At 43.8% G+C, this 20280-nt stretch overlaps 1 protein-coding gene across 2 annotated transcripts in view; it reads left to right on the forward strand.

Moving 5' to 3' along the window:
• C10H1orf21 (chromosome 10 C1orf21 homolog) overlaps positions 1 to 19918 on the forward strand; it is a 129579-nt gene extending 109661 nt beyond the window's left edge. For both annotated transcript variants that reach the window (XM_075038681.1, XM_075038682.1), the window contains exons 4-6: positions 3658 to 3734; positions 8542 to 8602; positions 19154 to 19918. In XM_075038681.1, coding sequence (XP_074894782.1) covers positions 3658 to 3734; positions 8542 to 8602; positions 19154 to 19192 — 177 coding nt within the window. In that variant the 3' untranslated portion in view covers positions 19193 to 19918. The remainder of the gene's footprint in view (positions 1 to 3657; positions 3735 to 8541; positions 8603 to 19153) is intronic.
• Positions 19919 to 20280: the final 362 nt, after the last annotated feature.

A 20280-nucleotide genomic window follows, 5' to 3' on the forward strand; every position in this document is an offset into this window, starting at 1 on the left:
TGATCACTATCTGGAGAGACCTTTGGTGTTTCTATCACCTTCGGTATATTTTAGTAGCAAAACTACAGACAAATTCATCTTAAATATGATACTAATTTGGGGGAACGTGCCACCTTCAAACATTGGTGGCTCCAAGATACAGTTGCAAGTTGGATACTTCAGTCTTTTCCAAATTAAACAAAAAACAGCCTTGAAACTAAGAACCCCATTTTACTTAAACTAAGTTTTACTGTTTTATAGGGGGTTTCCCCCATTTGGTTGTATATTTGTTTAATTATTGTAACGTTAGAGGAAAAGCAGTTAAAAGACCAAAATGTGACTGTAAGTTAATGAAAATTGGCCATTAGATTAGGTAATAGAATTTCTGCTATCATCTTTAATTGATTTCTTCCTGTCCAATTTAATCAGTTAAAAAAATGGATAAAATAATGTATATTTTTGCCATAAAAATATGTTAGCACTTATGGAAGCATCTCTTAAAAATCAGCCCTTCTCTATTAAGCTGTGAATGTAAAGAGAGTTGAAAGGAAGGACTGTTAGCAGCTTACCTGAGTCCATCTGTGGCACTCTTAAGAAGAAGCAGCAAGACTTCAAATGAAGTTCACATGTCTCTAGAAATGGGTTTGTTAGAGGGGAAGCATCAAGGGAAATGTTGACAGATATTTAATTATAATGGCAGTAGTGGCTGTTGCTGTGTTAATAGCATCTGGCAGCAGAGTCACCACCATCTGTTAATGCCCTGAAATTCTGAATACAGTGCATCCTTTATGGAGGAATTAACAATAATTAACGAATCTATCAAATGAAATCACCTTGATTGGATGACAGATTTACCTTGATAATGATTAATTGCAAAATAACGTGAAGTAAAATGTCCACTATTTGCCTTTTTACTATAGAGTAGCTAATGCCACTATCTGAGTACAGCATCCTGGAGGGTTTACTTTTAAGCTTGTGGTGTGAGGCATCATTTACTGCATTTACTTTAAATAATCTTTATAAGCAGAGATAGATTAAAACCAAACTTTTGCATCTTAATTTCTGTTTGCAACAGATTAGTACTCTAAAATGAGTTGCAATTCTGCTGATGCATGGTAATTTATTTAATGTTAAATAAGGGAGAAAATGAGGTTAGACTGACAGAAGTGACACTTCAACCAAAGTCAAGTCAGCCTGGAAGAGCAATCTGACTACATTAAAGCATTTCAGGTTTCCATGTAAGCTCCATGTTAGAATCCAAACTTAATTTCTGATGAATCAGTTTGTCTTCAAAGTGATGGGAAAAAATATTCTATTTGTTTGTATTTAGAGGAATTATTTTTTAATATCTCTTTCAATCAAAGCCAGTGTTTCGGTCAGTGTAATGAAATACCACGGCCATAAATAATAGCTATAAACAAAGCAACAAGCCAATTCGAGGCCTGGTTGGGTTTTATTTTTCTCTTAACTCCTCTTTTTCTGTTTGTTCCTGCTGAGCAACAGATGGAGAAGGTGGCATACTCTGATTAAATAGAAGAATTGTAAGTAATAGGTAATTGAGGTGTGTTAATTATCAGAAGCAATAGGAGGGAAAAAGAAAATTTTGGGATCTTGAAGTCAAGTAAACTGGAATTATATTTCTGTCTTCCTGTGTGAGTCAGTTAATATTCGGAATATTGCTCAGTGACTGAAGTTTCTTTAGGCTGGGACTTGTGCTGATTCCAGCTACTGATAGGGCTGCACTGACGCCAAACCACAAGTGGAGGTGTGGGAAGCCGGGTTTGCACTGCCTTGATTTATCACAACTCCCGACGCAGGAGCTGTAAATCAGAGCTTCCCTTCCCTTTTAATTGAGGCAATGGATTCACAGCAGTTTTTTGGTGGGGAAAGGTCTGTGCCTCCAGCGTGACAGTATGCAGAGACAGAAGATAGCCCAAAATTCACCTTGTGTTGCGGTAGGTGGGCAGGAAGTGCTACAGCTGCAGAACGTGCCTACCACTGGACCATCCAGATGTGCCATCCGAGATGTGCAGTGTGGACCATGCCCGGTCTCTGCCTCTGCGTTGTGGCAAATGAAACTGGTGGAGCAGATTTGAGGATGAAGTTTCCCCTGGTGCATGAGGTCGGGATTTAGCTCATTTCTGGGTTTGGTGTCTTCTCTATGACATCTGTCCCTCTCTTTTTAGTTTACTTGATGGGTGTATGAGTTTGCTTGACAACTCATATGAGTTGTATGACTATGTACATCCATGTTCACCACACACGCAACATGCACATACATAGTCATCCCCAGTTAACACTTAAAATTAGAAGATACTTTGAAAACAAGTGGTTTTGTCTTCTGTTCTGCTGCTTTGACTTGACGTCATGGGATCATGGGAAGGCAGTGGCTGGTGGGGTGTAACAAACATAGAGAGACGTTTATTAAGGCTTGGAAGAGAGGCTTCTTTCTCTTTCACTGTTATTTTCATGCAAGACACCGTTTTCTGTTTAGGAGGATTAGAAGATATGCATTAAACAGTGTTAAATATACTGAGGCAGTTGATGTTTACAGCCCTTGTAGAATTATTCATTAAAATATTAACTGCTAGACAGCCTCTTTTTTTTTAAATTCAGTGATTTAGTAGCCCTCTTAAAAATCATGTTGTGTGATTCAGACATTCAAAGACTAAATAAGACAAAACAAAACCACCAAAATTGCCCACAAAATCACTAATTCTTGGGTTTACATTTCTTAATTGTCATGGGCATGATGTGCCTAAGAAATTCAGATGGGTTTGTGGAGCGGGTGAGCTGTAAGATTTGACTCAGCTCTCCCATCTGCACCAGCAGCTTTCCCTAACATGCAGCACTGGGAAGATCTGGAAGAGGCCTTACCCTTCTCCAGGTTTTTGCAGACAATAAGTATGTGTGTACACTAAGCTTTGGTTTACAGAAGTTCTTGGCATGAGGACAAGATGTTACCTTGAATTGCTGGCTCTCAGCTAAACTCTTTTCCCTCCCCATGTCATTTTTAAAGATGTTTTTAATGGCTCTGGTCCTTTGTGGAGGACATGGTTGTCTTCTTGTCTATAAACATATTCTGATTTGCTTCCTTGGGCCCCTTGTGTCCAATTCTGGTTGAGCAGATCAAGTCTGCCATTGCTGCTCTTCTCACTGGCACGTTTAATCTGTGCTTTCTCTCACATACAGTTTTCCACATGATGCCAATGTTTTTTACCTCTGTTCTGAGCAAACCTACAGGTCTGGGGTGACTCTGGGGCTCTGCCTTTTCAATGCTTTGCCTTGTTCTATTAAAGGTGCCAGTCGGTGTTATTATCAATACAACTCTACAAGGAGCCAAGCTGCAGCTGCACACCTTGTTTTCCATAGGCTGCTGGAGAGTTACTAGCCAGCATGGCGTTTGATCGCTACACATCCCAGCCAGATTTCACCTGGTGACCCAGAGGCAATCCCCCAGGCCACTGCGCCCAAGACATTTAAAAATTGCCCGCCTGGGGTCATTGCATCAATTGTGTTGCCTTTAATTTTGTTTTTTATGAGCTTTTCTCATTCAGTTGTACAGGTAGAAGAGCCCGAACCCAGCACAGTAACACCATGATGACAAATGCCTGTCATGCTTTGTGTGCTTCCTAGATACTGATGGTATCTCTGTTGTGTGTTTTTTGTGTGTTTCAGGAAAAAAGTGCCAGTTCAAATGTAAGACTTAAATCTAATAAAGAGATCCCAGGATTAGTACATCAACCCAGAGCAAAGTAAGTTCTTTTTTTTTTTTTTTAAATCATAATACAAATAAACACAGGATTAAGCAGTATCCGTGAGATTCCCGGTTATTGCCTAGCAAGAATCAATTGGTTGTTCCAGCAGCCCTAAAACCATGTTCAATGTAAATAAAATAGGTAAGGTCACCTGTGTCCTGAGACCAACAACACAGCTGGGCAGTGCTTGTGCCAGCATCCCTGAAGCATCCTCTCCTTTGCACAGCTAAGATGCAGGACTTAAAATGTGTGAGATGCATCTTGCTGTGCCTTATAGGAGTACCATACTGTGTTATTTCTCAGCTTTCTATACAGCTTACACATAAACAAAATTATATATGCACTAGTGTTCCTAAATGCTATTGGTTAAGTTCCCAGGGAAGTTTTTGCTAGCTCTTGACTTAGGTTAGCAGCTATACTGCCTGGGATTAGGAATGATAAACTTCTTCCATTTAGAATGGTCAAGTTGATTCTTAAAATTGGGGTTGTTTTGTAGCTGAGAGTTTCTCCATCCTTCACTCGCAGTTCTGTGCCCATACCCTGGCTGAGATCAGTCAGCGTTACATATGCCATGAAATATTTAACTCCTGTTACAGAGCTAGTTATTGATATTAGTAACTCTTTTCTTATGTAAATCACTGTTACATTTTAATCACTAATTGGATTGAAAATAACAGATTACATGTAGCTGTATATCAGGTTCATAATGAAGAAGTGATAAAGCTCTGCTGCTGGATTTTGAACAGTAGCAGAAATGCTGTTCTTTATGCCATGCCTTCGGGGCACTTATTAACTTAAACTTGCTGCATACCAAGTGCGTTGTACACGGTTTCAAGTCTGGAAACTTTAGTTATTTCCTAATGAACTGACAGTATAATTCAGCCTCCTTTCAAAAGGAAAAATTGAGTGCTTCAGATGTAATTGCAAAGAAATTCACAGTAGGGAGGTGGAGGTAAAATCACTCTTCAGCAAAGCTGTGCTTCATTATTGTAACTTGGTCCTTCCCAGCAGGGTCAGAGATGTATTTAAGATGCTCTAACAGGAGGCTACTCAACCTGGGCTAAAAAAGGGCTATTTCTTTTGACGGGTCATCTCTTCTGGTGCATCCAAGGCAGAGGAACTCTGTCCATTCTTTCATCAAACTCTGATTTTTAAAAGTCCCTGCAGAAATCAGAGCTGACCTTCATTCACCAAAAAGCCTAAAGACATTGCATTGGCAGAGGTAAATGTTTCTATCACAGTCCTGCAAAAGTAAGGAAATTTCTCAGAGAGTTACAGAATGTAACATTAGGTTGTTGGGTAAAACCTCCACTATTTGCCACGCCTCTGCAGTTTACCCAACCTACCAATGGATTTCTGTTTATAAAGTGGCTACATGTGTTTGAGTTGCTAATCACCAAGTCAGCAAATACCTGTTATGTGCAATTTTTTTTTTTTTAAGGTGTATCATCTAAAAACCATGACAATTCTGACTGCAAGAATGGGTGGCATTGGGTGGAAAAGGGCTACTCAGCTAGAAGAGCAGAAATGAATAGGTTAATCATTAGATGCATCATGTAGGACTGTTCTTGTAGAATAGGTTTATTTCAAAACAAAGCATGGACAATGTACCAAATTATAAGTTCATTTACAATGGAGTTTTAATACGTTGGCTGTAAAAGTAAGATTGTGAGGGCTTTTCCCATTTGTAGGAGGATTTAGACTTGCATGTCTAGAGCCCTGTATTCTAAAAACAGGATACACAGGGAGCCAGCAGTAGATTTATGGGGGTCTTTGACAGAGGCCAAGGTGTTGGTCCTTCCTCTTTACACTGAGTCCTGGTACCTGCCATACCTTCATGGGGCTTCATCACTGCACCCTGCCCCGACCTCTTGGGCACTTGCTCTGTTGCTAATCCTCAGAACTCACTCCACTGACATCTTTAACCAGCTACCTGATCAAGTATGCCCCATCAAGTACACTGAGAAATGTTCATAACTCACAGAGTGACGGCAGCCAGAAGCATAAAATGAAAGAAGTGGTATTTCATACCATTTTTACCCTGCTAAATCGCAGACTCACAGAATGGTTTGAGTTGGAAGGGACCTTTAAAGATCATCTAGTTCCAACCCCCTACATGAGCCGGGACATCTTTCACTAGATCTGGTTGCTCAAAGCCCCGTCCAATCTGACCTTTAACACTTCCAATGATGGGGCATCCACAGCTTTTCTGGGCAACCTCTTCCAGTGTCTCGCCACCCTCATCATAAAAAATTTCTTCCTTGTGTCTATTTTAAACCCACCCTCTTTCAGTTAAAACTGTTGCCCCTTGTCCTCTCACTACAGGGCTTGCTAATAAGTCTCCATGTTTCTTATAAGCCCTCTTAATATATTGAAATGCTGCAGTAAGGTCTCCCTGGAGCCTCCTCTTCTCCGCATTGAACAACCCCAACTCTCTCAGCCTTTCTGCACAGGAAAGGTGTTCCAGCCCTCTGACCATTTCCATGCCCTCCTCTGGACCTGTTCTAACAGGTCGATGTCTGTCTTGTGCTGGGGACCCCACAGCTGGATGCAGTACTCCAGGTGGGGTCTCGCAAGAGCGGAGTAGAGGGGAGCATCCCCTCCCTGGACCTGCTGGCCACGCTGCTGGTGATGCACCCAGGACACGATTGGCTTTCTGGGCTGCGAGCACACATTGCCAGCTCATGTCCAACTTGTCACCCACGAGCGTCCCCAAGTCCTTCTCGGCAGAGCTGCATGTCTGCTGATGAATGGATGTTCATCACTCAGTCTGCACTGGTACTGGGGATAAATCCTATCTTTTGGCAAAATGTGTTTCATTGGCCTGCCATGAAAGATCTAAAAATGCATTCTCATGCCTTCTGATGTGCTTCTTACAAGGAAAATTAAATCCATGTTTCTGTTTGGGGAAAGCTTTTTTTTTCTGGAGGGATACCCAAGAACTCTGCTTAGATTTGGTGGTTTTCTGGCTCTTCCAGTTGTTCATTAACTCTGTCAGTTCCCTGCCCTGCCATGGATTTTACAATTTTACACAGCTCCTCAGAATACACAATGTCAGCATTTGTGTGTGTTTGTTCCATCTCTAAATCGCTGGGCAGTTTTACTGCCCAGCCAAACTTTTCTGAAGATCATGGCCTGCAAGGCCTTTAGGACCTCCTCTGGGACTTTTCATGTATATGGCAACACAATACTCCATTTTTTTCTCCCCTTCATTTAGTTTTCTTATAAATTATGGTTGGGGTGAGTCATTACAGTATCATCTCGTTTTATTAGAAACTGGATCTATAAAGTTGCAAAGGCAAAAATATCTTTCTAGTGCTTACCTACCCAGAAAGGGCTGTACTTCCCTAAAGCCCCTCTCCAAGACACCTGAATATGCAGGTGACAGGGTCAGCTGCCCCACACAAATATTTTTTCCCCATCTCAGGTGGAGGTGGGAACCTGAGGGACAGGCAGACAGCTGGGGACAGAAACTACCACAGCCACTGAAAGGTGAATTGTTTCCTCTCCTAAATTACCAGCTTTAGGTTTTAATGCCACTTCTGAGACCTCTTCTGAACTGAGCCTTCATTTATGTCCAGCATAAGCAAATCATTGTATACATTCATCCCAATAGCAAGTGAAGTATGAATGCTGAGCTTTGTAGGGAAGCGCAGAGTGTTGTTGGGCACTTGGGAGAAGTATTAACTCATTATAGCTGAAAGGATCATCCTGAGGAAGAGGGGACTGGGGTGGGAATTCAGCAGGCTGAACTAGCTTTTGCTGTCAGAGAAAATCTCTGAGACCTGTCCTTCTAACCATGTGGCATTACTGTGGACACTGGCACCAGTCTCCCATCCTTCCTTTTCCACATCTGTTTTTTGTCCTGCATTTAGTCCCTGGTGCTTTTCTCCAGCCCTCCGCGGGCCCAGGCACTCCTCCCTGCTGCAGGTCCAGAGGATGCTCCAGCTTCACCTTCCTGGAGGGATATCGTTATTTCAGGAAGGAGGCTCTCACCACCCCCTAACATAAATAAAGCAGACACACCCCAAATACTGTCTGCCATGCATCCTCATCTTTGTCTCCTTGTCCCTTCCTTTGCGTCTGACCTTCCTGTATTTGGTCCCCCTGGGGAAGGGCCTGTTGTCTTGTGCCACTGCCAGTGTTTTACAGACAACAAAGAAGAGTATTTTCCAGCCCTCTTCAGTAATGCAAAGTCATATCACTAACCCTGAGCCTCTTGGTGCTGCAGAATTAATTGAAGTGACTAATCTGCTGGGTCCATTCAGGGAGCAGTAAGGACCACCTCTCTGGGAGGGGAAGGACCAGCCTGGGCTTGTAGATGTTCCTGGGTGTTGAGTGCAGAGCCCAGCTGTAGCAGGGCACGCAGGTCTTCCAGTGTGAGGCTTTAACCTCACATTGTAGGCATCTCATTTTGCGGTGGTGAGGTTGGCAGTCTTAGAAGACCTTCTGTCTTGACACAGAAAGGGCTCTCACTGTCCCAGGGAAAGGTAGTGGACTATTAAGTTTCTGCAACCTGCCTGGAAAAGGGAATAGTCTCCTCTGGATGCACGTGGGTCCTGGTTACCATCCCAAGCGTAGCATGCTTACACAGAACTAAATGCAATAATTTTTCTGTGGGCAAACCAAAAAAAGGGAAAAAAAAGATTAAAAAATTATCATTGTAGACGAAAGTGTGAAGTAATTTATTTTTCGCAGTGGTGCAAGCTTACAGTTGAGTCCCTCAACAACCCTGGACTGCAGCATCAGTCTTTTAAAATGGAAGAAATCCTGTTGGTACTGATACTCTTCCTTTGCCTTTCAGCATGCACATCTCTGAAAGCCAACAAGAATTCTTCAGAATGCTTGATGAAAAAATTGAAAAGGTAAGACCCAATAAAGGAAACGTACATTTTCACGCAGGGGGTGGACACACAGGTTTCCTGGCTCCATGGGGAGCACAACCAGACACTGTTGCAGCGCTCCATGTTCTCCAGTACTTGGAGGGACTCTGGTGTGAGATCCCCTTTACTGCTCATTGGTTAAATAGTTCAAGTGCAAAGAAGACCAAAAAGGTAAAGAGGTTGCAGGAGATACTGGAGAGAATCCTTTGTTTTGTGGAAACATCACCAGTCTAGGATGAATGGCAAATTAACTCAAACTTTCAGGATACACATGGACTACTAGAAAAAGGAGAAGAACAAAGTGGGGGTTTATGCCCTTAGTGATTTGATCTTTCATTTAATCTCCATGGGAGACAACTGGAATCTTAATGCCAGTAGTATCTGGGATACCCTGCTAATTTCTTGGTGAATCTCTTCAAAACAGCTCCCGGCTCCAAGGGATAGTGTAGCTGTATGTATGGATAATCCTGCCTCAAGACCTAAGCTGACTAAAATAATGATGCTGGAGATGTTTTCAAGAAAAGGGTGAATAATTCTTTACATATCTCATTGTCTTGACAGCAGCTTTCCTGTCTTTTACAAGTTTTCTAAATGAGAATCCCAGCTGCTTTGTGAGCCAGTAGTGAATAATTGTACCACAACATAGATGGGAAACTGAGACTTGAGGAATTAAATGGGCTATTTGGATAAAGCCTAGATCTTCCTTATACCTTGAGCTGATATTTGCTCACCAATATATTCTTTACACTTCATATTTTGGAGTGTTGTATCTTATTTAATACTTGATATTAAATATTCACTTCCCCATTTGGAATCAAGTAATTTGTACTCCCAAATTTTAGTGTTGGGTTGCACAGTAGGAGGGAAATTTTTACTTGGATGATTCTGAATTTCTGCCATTTTTGCCAACGCTCCTGGTCTTAGGAGTTGGAGTGCTACAGCGGGTGAATCTCTTATCTGTCCCAAGCAACAAATTTGTTACATCACTCTAAAGAAAAAATACCTCATGAAAGCAAAAAGTTTGATGAAGGGGAAGAGTAGAAGTAGGGAGGAGTTTGTAGATTCCTGAGAAGAGTATTTCTATACTAGTATTTCACAGGAGTAAGATTTTACTTAACCAGTATGCATTTAAAAGTAGAATTTCTACATATTCGTAATAAGCTGCATCTCCTTTGAATAAATGCATTCACCCTATAAATATTTAGAAGCTTTTTCTGGACATCATCACCTTCCATAATGTCAAACACAGAATCTCCAGTGAAATGGATTTTCTGAAGATCTGTCTTATCTACATACCAGACCCTCAGGTAGCTGTATCTAATGAATTGAGGTTAGTTTTTGGTTTTGAGATTTGTTTCAGGATAGTAATACCATTCATTCACCAGCTGCCACATTGAGACGCAGTTGACCTTGTTTCCTCGCTGTTTGGGCCATGCTCTCAGATGCTTGCAGGGGCTCAGACGTTCTCCAGGGCTCTTGTACTAATTTATCTTCTGGATCAGGAGATTGCCTATTTAGAGGAAATACACAATTTTATCTGACAAAGAGAAAAAGACGGCTCCCATGCATTTCAAGCTGCTGACAGTTGATGGGATTGGCAGGAGTTAATGCGCAGCTGAACATGGGATTTGCTTTCTCTGGGGACCTCCTGTGCCTGAGGAAATAGTCTTCCTAAGAGAAGTTTGGGGTTTTTTAATTAATCTTTGCCCACAATACATTGTTTTTCTAGGTATCTGCCACAGGTCCCAAAAAGATTGGAAAATATGAGGGGTTTTGTTTGATCCCTAAATAACATTTTGAGTCCCTTCTACAGGGAAATGGAGGACAGCAGTCAGAACAATTGAAAGAATTGTATCACTGAGCAGCTCACCAGTTACTGCTGGAATAGTCTGCAAAAGGGGGAGGGGCGTTGCCTATGGTTGATGAGGTCCCAAAACATGTTGTATAATGTTCACGTGATAACCATGGCCATGAGTAGCGTTGGATTTGTAAGGGAGAGACGCTGTCCATCACTGACTCTGTGGGCTATGTCTACAGGAACTCTACAGTCAGAAGCAAAACATCCCTCAACTTGCGTTGAAATCCCAAGGAGTGTTAGGTCACCTAATACAAATGAGTAACAACAACTCTAACGTGTGTGCTACAAATTAGAGAGGAAAATTAAATGGGCATTTTGGACTCAGCAAAACGATTAAGCGAACAGAAGGTCAGCTGAAATAAAATTTCTGTAATCAAAGCGTGAAATGGAAAGAACACAGGCTGATGTTTTAGCAATTGAAAATATGAAGTATTTACGAATCCTAGACATCAAAAAAGCCTTAATGAAATGGTCTGGAGAATTTCTCTGAAAGTCTAGCCCCTGTCAGTACCCAACACACACCTGTGTTCGTGGCTGCCTGTACGAAGCTGAACTGCCTTCTGCAAATGCCACCCAAAGGTAAAAACCAGAATGTCAACCCCAACACATGGAGCTTCCAGCTACCAAAATTGGGTGTCAAAAGACTGTGAGGCATTCAGAGGGAGGCATCTGTTCCTATCTCTGCATGGGTGTCTGTCCCTGCTCGGAGAGCTAGAGCAGAACTTGCATGTATGGAACTGCGTGTGATGATGGTAATTCAATTCATAGGGTTTGTTGGAAGGAAGAAATACTGAAACGAAGGCTCAGCACTGAATGCTGAGGTATGACTGACTGAGAATGTAAAAGTCAGCCTCGCACGGAGGGTTAGATGTTTGTTCTGCTAGAGTCAACCAAGTCATTTCAGAGGCACCAGAATTTGAGCTAAAAACCACCCCAAAACCTGATGAGAAGCCAGAGATACAAAGTTATGTGGGACGTTGGGGATAACTGGGTAGAGTTAAGCAGTGGACAGCACAGGAAACAGTAGTTATATGTCATACGTATGTGTCATGCGTATATGACAGACCACAGAGTGCTTCTTGTGATGGTGTTTCTGTGACAGCAGCATGCATCCAGACAGATAGGAACCAGGCAGTTAAAAAGTTGAACAAATCTCAGCACAGCTGTGGGGTGGTTTTCAGATGATGGGGTGCTGGTGTAGTGGCAGCGGGTGAGCATAGCTTCGGCACAACACCAAGGCTGGATGTGCACCACGCAGGGAGAGAAGAGGAAAAGGAAAGACCAAGTAAGTCATCTGTGAGCAGCACAGGGCCTGAGAGTTGTGGCGAAAGCTGGCTCAGAAATGCTCCCAACGTCTGCCGGCAGCTGCAGTGAGTCCTCTTGGGGTTTCACGCTCACTGAAGTTACTGTGAGTAGAGTCATGGGCTTTGCATTTGGAGACAAAAAGGCACGTGCATACAAAGAGTTCAGGAGGAAAATGGAGCAGAGACAGGCAGCAGTAAGGGGGCTGCTCATCTGGTGACAGCATTATCATAATTTTTTGAGAATTGGCCTTGCCTGAAATCACATAAATACATTCCAGCAGAGGATGAGCAACAAGTAATAGCAGCAATTAAGCTCCAGGAGAGAACCCCCCCAGAGTAAATTAGAAAGACATGGGTCAGAGGTACGAGTGATTAACTTGAGCTGAGACATGAAGCCAGAACTATGACTTGGAAACCTGAGAAGGAAGCAGAGAGCGACTGACACATTCCTCCTAGAGCAAACGCAGCAGCCGCTGGATAAATCTGAGCTCTGCTGTGTGATGCCCAGAAGAGGAGAAATGGGTCTCACCAGCCAAGCCAGGACAGGGAAGGTCGCTGCACTCATCATGGTGTGATAAATCTGGTTTTTAAATACCATCTCTGATTAAGAAGATAGAATTGCAGCCCACTAACAGCATCCCTGTCTGCATGACCTGGTGTTTTCTGCTGGCTGCAGTGAGAAACTGTAGCAAAATGAGGCTGTTTGTACTGGTATTCAGGCAAATAAATTAGTTACCTATGTTTTCTCTAATCTAATAGTGCAATGACTAATTTAGTTAGATATTGTATATGGATTCACAAAGAGTTGCTGTGAAACACAGAAGACAAATTGCCATGTCTCTCCTAAAATTTCTCCAGTCTTCTTTTTTTTTTTGACCCTACATCTCAAATTTATTTGGACCCTGCTTGTGTAGGACCACATGCAAACTCCACCTTACCCTCTCAGAAGAAATCCCTTTAATTGAACAGGATGGCTCAGAGCGGAGGATTAATCCTGGGCACAGTCTTTGCAACCTCAGGTCCACAGACTTGAGGGGCCCTGTGGCAGTACACCCCCTCAACAGGAAACAAAATTTCTCCAGGCAGGGAGAAGAGAAAAAAACCCCAAACCCTGGAGGCTGCAGGTTGAAATTTGAACTGGCCAGTTGAGACACGCCAGGTACACTGAGGTGACCCTCCTGGCCCATAAGGATTAAATGACCACAGGTCAGATTTGGCAGGGGTATAAACGGGGTCCCGCCGGAGGACATGGTGGAACCAGTCCTCCTGGGAGCAGCGGGTCTGCAGTCGGGGACTCCCCCTTGGGTCAGGGTACTGCCCAAGGTAACTCCTCGAAGGAGAGAGCCCTCAGCTTTTAGGTGAGTAATAAGCGTGTTTTGGAGCCATCACTTTAAATCTTAAGAATTCTTAAGTCAGCTGTGTAGTATTAATTCCCTTTACATCATTGAGCCTGTGGTTTACAAAATGTTACCACGTTCTAACTAACTTTTTACTGAAGAATAAATCTGAGCTTTAACACCTGTTGGATTTGATTGTGCGTGCCTCCAACAGGGCCTTGTCCCACCAAGGCTTCCCTGAAAACATGAAATAAAAGCAAAATTAAAAGCTGCAAAGTATAAAATGTTGAATGTGGAAAATTTACCCCATTTAGCACTTGCTAGCGAAAACATCTTGATGATAGCTGTCATGGAAAATGGTCTGGAAAATGGCTGCTTTCTCCGAATCCTACATATGGAGCAGTAAAATGATCATCAGAAATTATCTCCTTTAAGGATATTTTGTTACTGTAGGCTGTGGCACAGCGTGTAGACTGCTGTCTACAGTTTTTTGTAGGTAAAACTACCAAGGCTGAGGTATAATTGAACAGCTGACAAGCAAGTTCTAGGATTATATCTAGGGATTATACCCTCAGAAAAGAAGCATCTCTGGCTTTGTAGTGTAAAAAAAACAACCCCAAAATAATCCAGGTAACCTGTACCAGAGGAAATCATCACCAGTCCCATCATCATAAGCTGTTTCCTACATGGCTACAGTGGTTTATTAAAAAAATAGTCACAATGCAAACATGTTCATAGAAGAAAATGAGATTCAAAAAATGTAATAGCACATGAAAATGTCTTGCTACGAACTCTCATGCAGCCAGTGGATACCGAGCCCAGGCCAACGTGTTTCTGCTTCCACAGGGGATGTCGCTTTGGGTCGAGAGATAACTTGGTTTCGAACACCTGTGCCAGGACGGGTTTGCAGGGGTTTCTCTGCCGATGCGCACACCTGGCTGCCAGGAGCTGGGTTGGAGGCTACTGGTTTGTTGTTGGAGGCCATGGGAGAGATGCCTGGCAGCAACTCGCTCCATCCCCTCATTAGTAAAACTGAGCATGAAACACAGGGGGAAGATACAATGCAGCTCCTTGTATCGTATTTAAAGAGTGCCGTTAGAAATAGGGGTGGGGTGCTAACCAAAATGTATGCAAGGGCAGAATTATTAAGCTAAAACTCATTAGCAAAATAGATTGCTCTTAATGACTTTCTTGATTTTTCTCTAGCAAAATAAGAAACGGACAAAAATGAGCACAGTATACAATTATTTAGTGCCACCTCCTGGTATTTTCTTCCCATTCTTTCTGCGAGCACTGTAAACAAAACCAGATTGATGAAAAGGGTTCCCACCGCAGAGCCAGGCTAACGTTTCCCAGTGCTGGCCATCTCCTCTGAAAGGGACCACTGTGTCCCACAAGCTCTTTCAGCCGCCGCAGAAGAAAGGGCTGCTTGGTGCAGCTCATTTCCCTCTCCCAGGCCATCCAGCCTGCTCTTCCTCCTCTCCTCGCCAGGGCCACAGCACGAGGATACTGGTGCCAAGCTGCAGAGCCGTGGCGGAAGAAGCATCTCCTTAGCTGCCTTCTCTCCCTCGGCAAGGCTGCCAGCTGCACAAAAGGCTATTGAACCAGGAAGGCTTCTGCATTCGGGTGGCATGGGGTTTTGTTTATTGGCCTGTCACTGCAACAATGGGGAAAAGGGCTTTTCCTGTGTTTTTTTCTTCTTTTTCTTTTTTTTCTCTAAAAAGATATCATCAGCTGTGATGCATGCACTGGTAGGGGCATCAGGATGACAGCACTTTCTAGATGCAGCGAGGGGAGAGAGCAGGGGAATGAGCCCTTCTGGTTTGGGTACAAGCAGCAGGAAAGGAGCATAAGGCTTTTTAAAAATTATCTTATATTCACACACTTGTGTTAAGGCATTTCTGTGGACATCTACAGAAGTTGTAAGTTGGATTTTGAAACTGCAGGGGAGGAAGACAGGATTTCTCGGGAATTACCTGGACTTGGATGTGCGTGTTCCCCTTCTCATCTTCCTCAGTGTAGTACATTTACATGCTCGGTCATTAAAACTTATTTAATAGCCCGTGCTGTTAAGGGCTATGAAAGGATGGCCCATACATTCCTGTTACCAGCTGCATGCGCTGGGCCTGTGGCTCCTCTGGACACGGGAGCCTGCTCCCCTGGGCAGCAGGGACAGGGTTTGGCCGGCAATCCTGCACTCTAATTTTTCAGCCACAATGCTGCTCTAATTGTGGGGGGGTGTCATCTTCTCTGCTTTCTTCTTTTCCTTCCTGACACACATCCGCTCCCCCAAAAAAACCCACCATCACTTCAGTCTGCACTCAGATGCTACCGGAGCTCCTCTACTCACGTCATAGAGCTCGTCTTCTGACTGCTGCTTCATGTGGTCAGTGACATTTCGTCAGAAGACTTTATCAGCTTTGCAAGCTGTTAGCTCACTGTTTCAAGTGAGGTTTTTCCCAGCCCCACCAGGATAATTCCTCATCTCGAGCACAGCGGGCCTCTCACTGATCACCAGTGCAGCCACTCGAGGTATCATCTCCTCCACCATCCTCTGAAACAACCAAGGGGTCAAAAATTGACATTTTTAAGTATTTTACTGGATTGAGGCCATGGTGCTTAGCAGGACCAAAGCAGCCTTCGTTCTCTGCCGATGAGGAGGTAGAGACCTCTCCTGCCTTTCTGCCCAAGGAGCACCAATGAGAAACCCATGTGTTGGATTTACAATGCGGCAGGGAAGGCAGCTTTAGTCTTTTTCTGATCTTCCTGAGGAACACTGACCTTGTTATTACTGATAAAAATTCAATTAGGGAATTAGCTTTAAAGAAAAATTAAAAAAAAAAAGGGGAATTTTAACTTTTTGGGCCTCCTTGTAGCATGGTTTCCCCCCTCTCCTGCTCTTTTTAGGAGGATAAATACCCATTGCTATGTATTTCTTCAAGGAGACCTCACTTACCACAAGCCCTCCTTCAAGAAGGTGCTAAAGCACCTGCTTGACTTTCTGCTCATGAGCTGCTCCAGGGCTTAAATGCTGTTTCCCTTGTGCTTAAAGACTAGTATGTGCTTAACCCCGTTGAACTGGGTCAGGACGCTTCAGACCTTGCTGGGCTGAGCCCTACATTCTGGAATTAAATACTGGGTGCATGTTGGTGTGGGTCTTTGCAGCATAACCAGGGCAGTGGGTGTAGGACAGATGGGATGGGTGCAGCAGTATGTGCAAAACGGGGTGTTTGCTGTCACAGCCGATTCCCACCCCTAACAAAAGAAGCCAAACCTGCCAGAGGAGGGTGGTCCTGCAGGTTGCATCGCATCCCGCCACTAAGGTGGTGGACATGGCCCTTCCTTCTCCCAAGGAAAGAAAAGCAACATCCTCTTAACTCGCCATAAACCCCAAGTGAAAGCAAAACCCCTGATTTTGCATGCAAGCTGACAGCCCGCCGTGCCTTCGCTCCAACATTATTCTTGGCGTGTAACAAATGCGTCCCTTCCCCTGCATTGCAGCACGCTCCTCCGCGCGGCTCTGCGGCAGAGTGGGGCCGTGGATGTGGAGACTTCAGCCAGCCCCCGAGTGGCCGCGGGAGCCTTTTGCGGAATGTGTGTCCCCCCAGCTCCCTTGTCGCGTCCTCCCCCTTCCCGCCAGCCGGTGCACCAGTGGGGCAAACCCAGCTCTGGAGCATTTCCCTGAAAAAAACCACAGCAGCCTCGGGCTGCAGCGGGGCTCCTCGTCTCGCCGTCGAGGTGTTAGCGCAGTTTGGGCATCAAATTAAGCCAGCTGGGTTGGGGTTGCGGGTCCGTGCGGGGGGGCTCAGATGGGATGGAAGATGGAAGAGGTGGAAGGTGGAAGAGCGGCGTGTTGCGCTGCAGGAAGGTGTGGGAGGTGTTCCTGGCATTTCAGGCAGTTCTCACCCTCCTCCCCCCATTCGGCTGTGCCGTCACTGCCCACGCACGCTCACGGGAAGGAGCAGGCTGGCGGGAAGGTTGGGATGGTGGCAGCTCCCCGCCCGCCGGTGACCGAGAGCCACAGCCTTGAAGGCCACCTCCAAGACACCGAGGTGTCTCCATCCCCACTGGTGTGAAGATGGAAATAAAGTGTCTGGCAGCAGCAGCCTGCCTCTCGGCAGCCTTCGGGCAGTGGGGGAGAGGTGGTGCTTCCGTGCCGTGGCAAGGACTTCTTCAGCACGTTGCTTTTTAAGCAGTTTCTTGGAATCCTTTTGAGGAACGATGCACTTAATTGCCACAGAGCAGACTCAGAAGCAGAAGAACGACAGGAGGAATGGGAGGGGGAAAAATGCAAGACAGCTTTCTTCCATGTTTTGGGTTTGTTTGAGCCTTTAATAGCACTGGTGGCCACTGGTGCATGGTGTAGTGGGGAATGATGGGCCACGGGGCTCCATCTTGAGCAGGAGGCCTGGGAACCAGGTAAATCAACCTCCTGGAAATGCCCTGAGCCTCAGTCATCATTCGCTACTGGTGGCTTTCACAGCTCGGAAGCATGTTGCACAAACCCTTCATCACCACCAGCTTAGTCTCGTGGGTTTGTCCAAATGTATTGTGGTCCCTGGCATGAAGAAAACCAATGGATTTGGGCTTTGCTGCAAAGTATTTCAGCATTCCTTCTTTCTGAGTCAAATCTTTTACTTTAAAAAATGTAATTTTTTTCCTTTCTTTCTGGGTCAGTGATTGCTGAATTGAAATTAGGGCTGATTAGTCTCTTGGGGGTTTTTTTCAACATACTAAGAAAGCCTTTTTACTAATAGTATTGGGCCACAGAGAGCTGTTAAAGCACCACACATTCCTGGGTGTGGACCCTCCAGCAAAGCACGCTGTGCACTCCCAGCATCGCCAGTGGGATTTTAATTGCAGAGACATTTTGGAGCCTTTGTTCCTGATGTGTACCCCAGCTGTGCATCCCAGATAAACTGATAGCTGCATCAAGAAACATCTCTCTCTCTTTTCTTTTTTTACTTTTTTCCTTCCCCTGTCTCTTTCCAGACAGGACAGTGACTGGAGTTGATTTGTGGGGCAACTGGGTACCACTCCTTTACTACTGCTGAGTTGGTCTCTTCTGCTTAGAGGGTGTTGTTGAGCTTTTACATTTTATTGCAGGTCTGAGACTCTCGTGTTTCTCCTTTTCTTCTTCTTTGCCAGCCCTTTCCTCAGCTGCTGGGATTTTCCATGCAAGCACTCGGGTGGTACACCTGGCACATGGGAACAATGCGAAATAGTCCAGAAGTTGAGATTTTTGGTACTACGTTTGAGGCACTTGTTTTACGCAGGATATCTTGGGTGGCTTGTGCATTGAAAAGCTCAGCTCCATCTGTTTCTGTGTAGAGAAACAGGACAGTGGGTCCTGCTGGGTCCTCTTCTTGCTGCTTTGCAAGAAGCAGCTAGCAAGGGATGGAACATATCTTCTCCAGACATTCCCGAGGGTAATACTTAGATAGATGCTGCTGCAAGTCTTGTGTTTGGGAGGGCTGGAAGGCATAACATGACTGGTCTGTAAGAAGTCTGTGTTTTGTGAAAGTTAGCCTGTTTTCCCCCATTGTGCAAGTGTAATTTCAATACGAATAATATCTTTTGCTCTTACATTAAACTCTTGCTAGATTATCAGATGAAGTACTCTTGTTCACAGCAGCTGACTTGTCGTGCTCATAGATTACATGCTTCATTACTTTTGCCTCAGAGATTATGTTTTTGCAACAGCTCTATAGGGTTGTGTCCATCAAGGCATATCTTTACATAAAATAGTTTTGTAAATCAGTTTATTCGACTGCCCCTGGAATTCAATATAGGGGATGAAATTTATGAGATTAATAGTGACAGAAAGGGAAGGGTCTCCTGTCCTGGTTTCATGCAAACCTTCAGGAAGCTTGGAGGAGTTGTGCAAACTCCATTCCCTATTTTTAAGGTTTCTACTGCGTAAATCTCCTAAATTTAGAGAACTGATATGTATTATTAGTAAATGCTCCCTTGATTTATGTTACTCTTGTCTTCAAGTAGTCATTTACAAACTGTCTGGCTTTTCTCCTTACAGGGTCGTGATTATTGTTCAGAAGAGGAGGATGTCACATAGTGCCAATTCTGCCCCTCGCTCCAGGAATACTACTGTGTAAATAGATTACAACCCAGTCGAGACCTTTTGGAAGTCTTCTAGAGTGAACAGCACTACATAACAGAAGAAGATCATTTCCACATTATATGCTCCATTCAGTTACAGTGTTTCTTAATGAACAGATGAGGAATATTGCTAAGAACTCGTAAGGAACTGTTTTTGTTGCTGCTAGTTAAAACTTGTTGCAACTTCTCACTTTTTTCTGTGTCCAGATACGCAGCAAATCCTTAAAGTTAATCCAAAAGACGTTGTTGATTTTATTGAGGCTTCTGGCCTGTTTTCTATCAGATGAGGTAGTGTTATACAAAGCTTCCATAAGTGAACATTCAAGCATCTAAGAAACACCCTTAAGCTGTCTGTCAGTCCGCGTTTGGGCCAGAGTGCTTATTAATGCTGGTGATTTCAAGCTTTGGAGATGGGATGTTTTGCCACAGCAGGCCTTGTTTCTCTGCTGAGAAGAAGCCGAGAAACTATTATCCATTAAAAGCATGTTATCACTGAAATACTGGAAGTGATGCAGGAGCAGGAATTTGTATTTTAAGAGGAAAAAGAATTTCATTTAATAGGTATCTTAATCAAGGACTAAGCTTGCAGTATTGGCTTTGCTGAGCACGAATGGGAGTATGATCACAATCATTTTGAATCTCTTTTTTTCTAAGAAAATAAACATTTTACTGTTTTTATGTATTCTTGTCTTTTACCATTCCTACAACACAATGTTTTAAGAGTTGGGGGACAAGGAAGGCAAAACCAGCCCTCTGCGTTAATGAGTCTGTGGATCTGATCTCTTGGAGCAGCTCTGTGCCAGCTGGGGGTATCTGTTGTGTGTCCTGTAGAGTTTATTTTTCCATATTATACAGAGAGGATATTACCTTCTCAAAAGCAGATGTAATATTTTTAACAAATGCTGTCATGAGTAAAAACAACAACAAAAAAAACCCTGAACAAACAAAAAAAACCCCACCTTCTGTATTTATTATTTCAAAAGAGATTGTTACCTGTACTGATATTTCTTCCTGCTTTGACACCATATGAGGGCCAGGTTTGCA

Source organism: Buteo buteo, chromosome 10 (assembly GCF_964188355.1).
Source record: "Buteo buteo chromosome 10, bButBut1.hap1.1, whole genome shotgun sequence".
NCBI classification, from domain to species: Eukaryota; Metazoa; Chordata; class Aves; order Accipitriformes; family Accipitridae; genus Buteo; species Buteo buteo.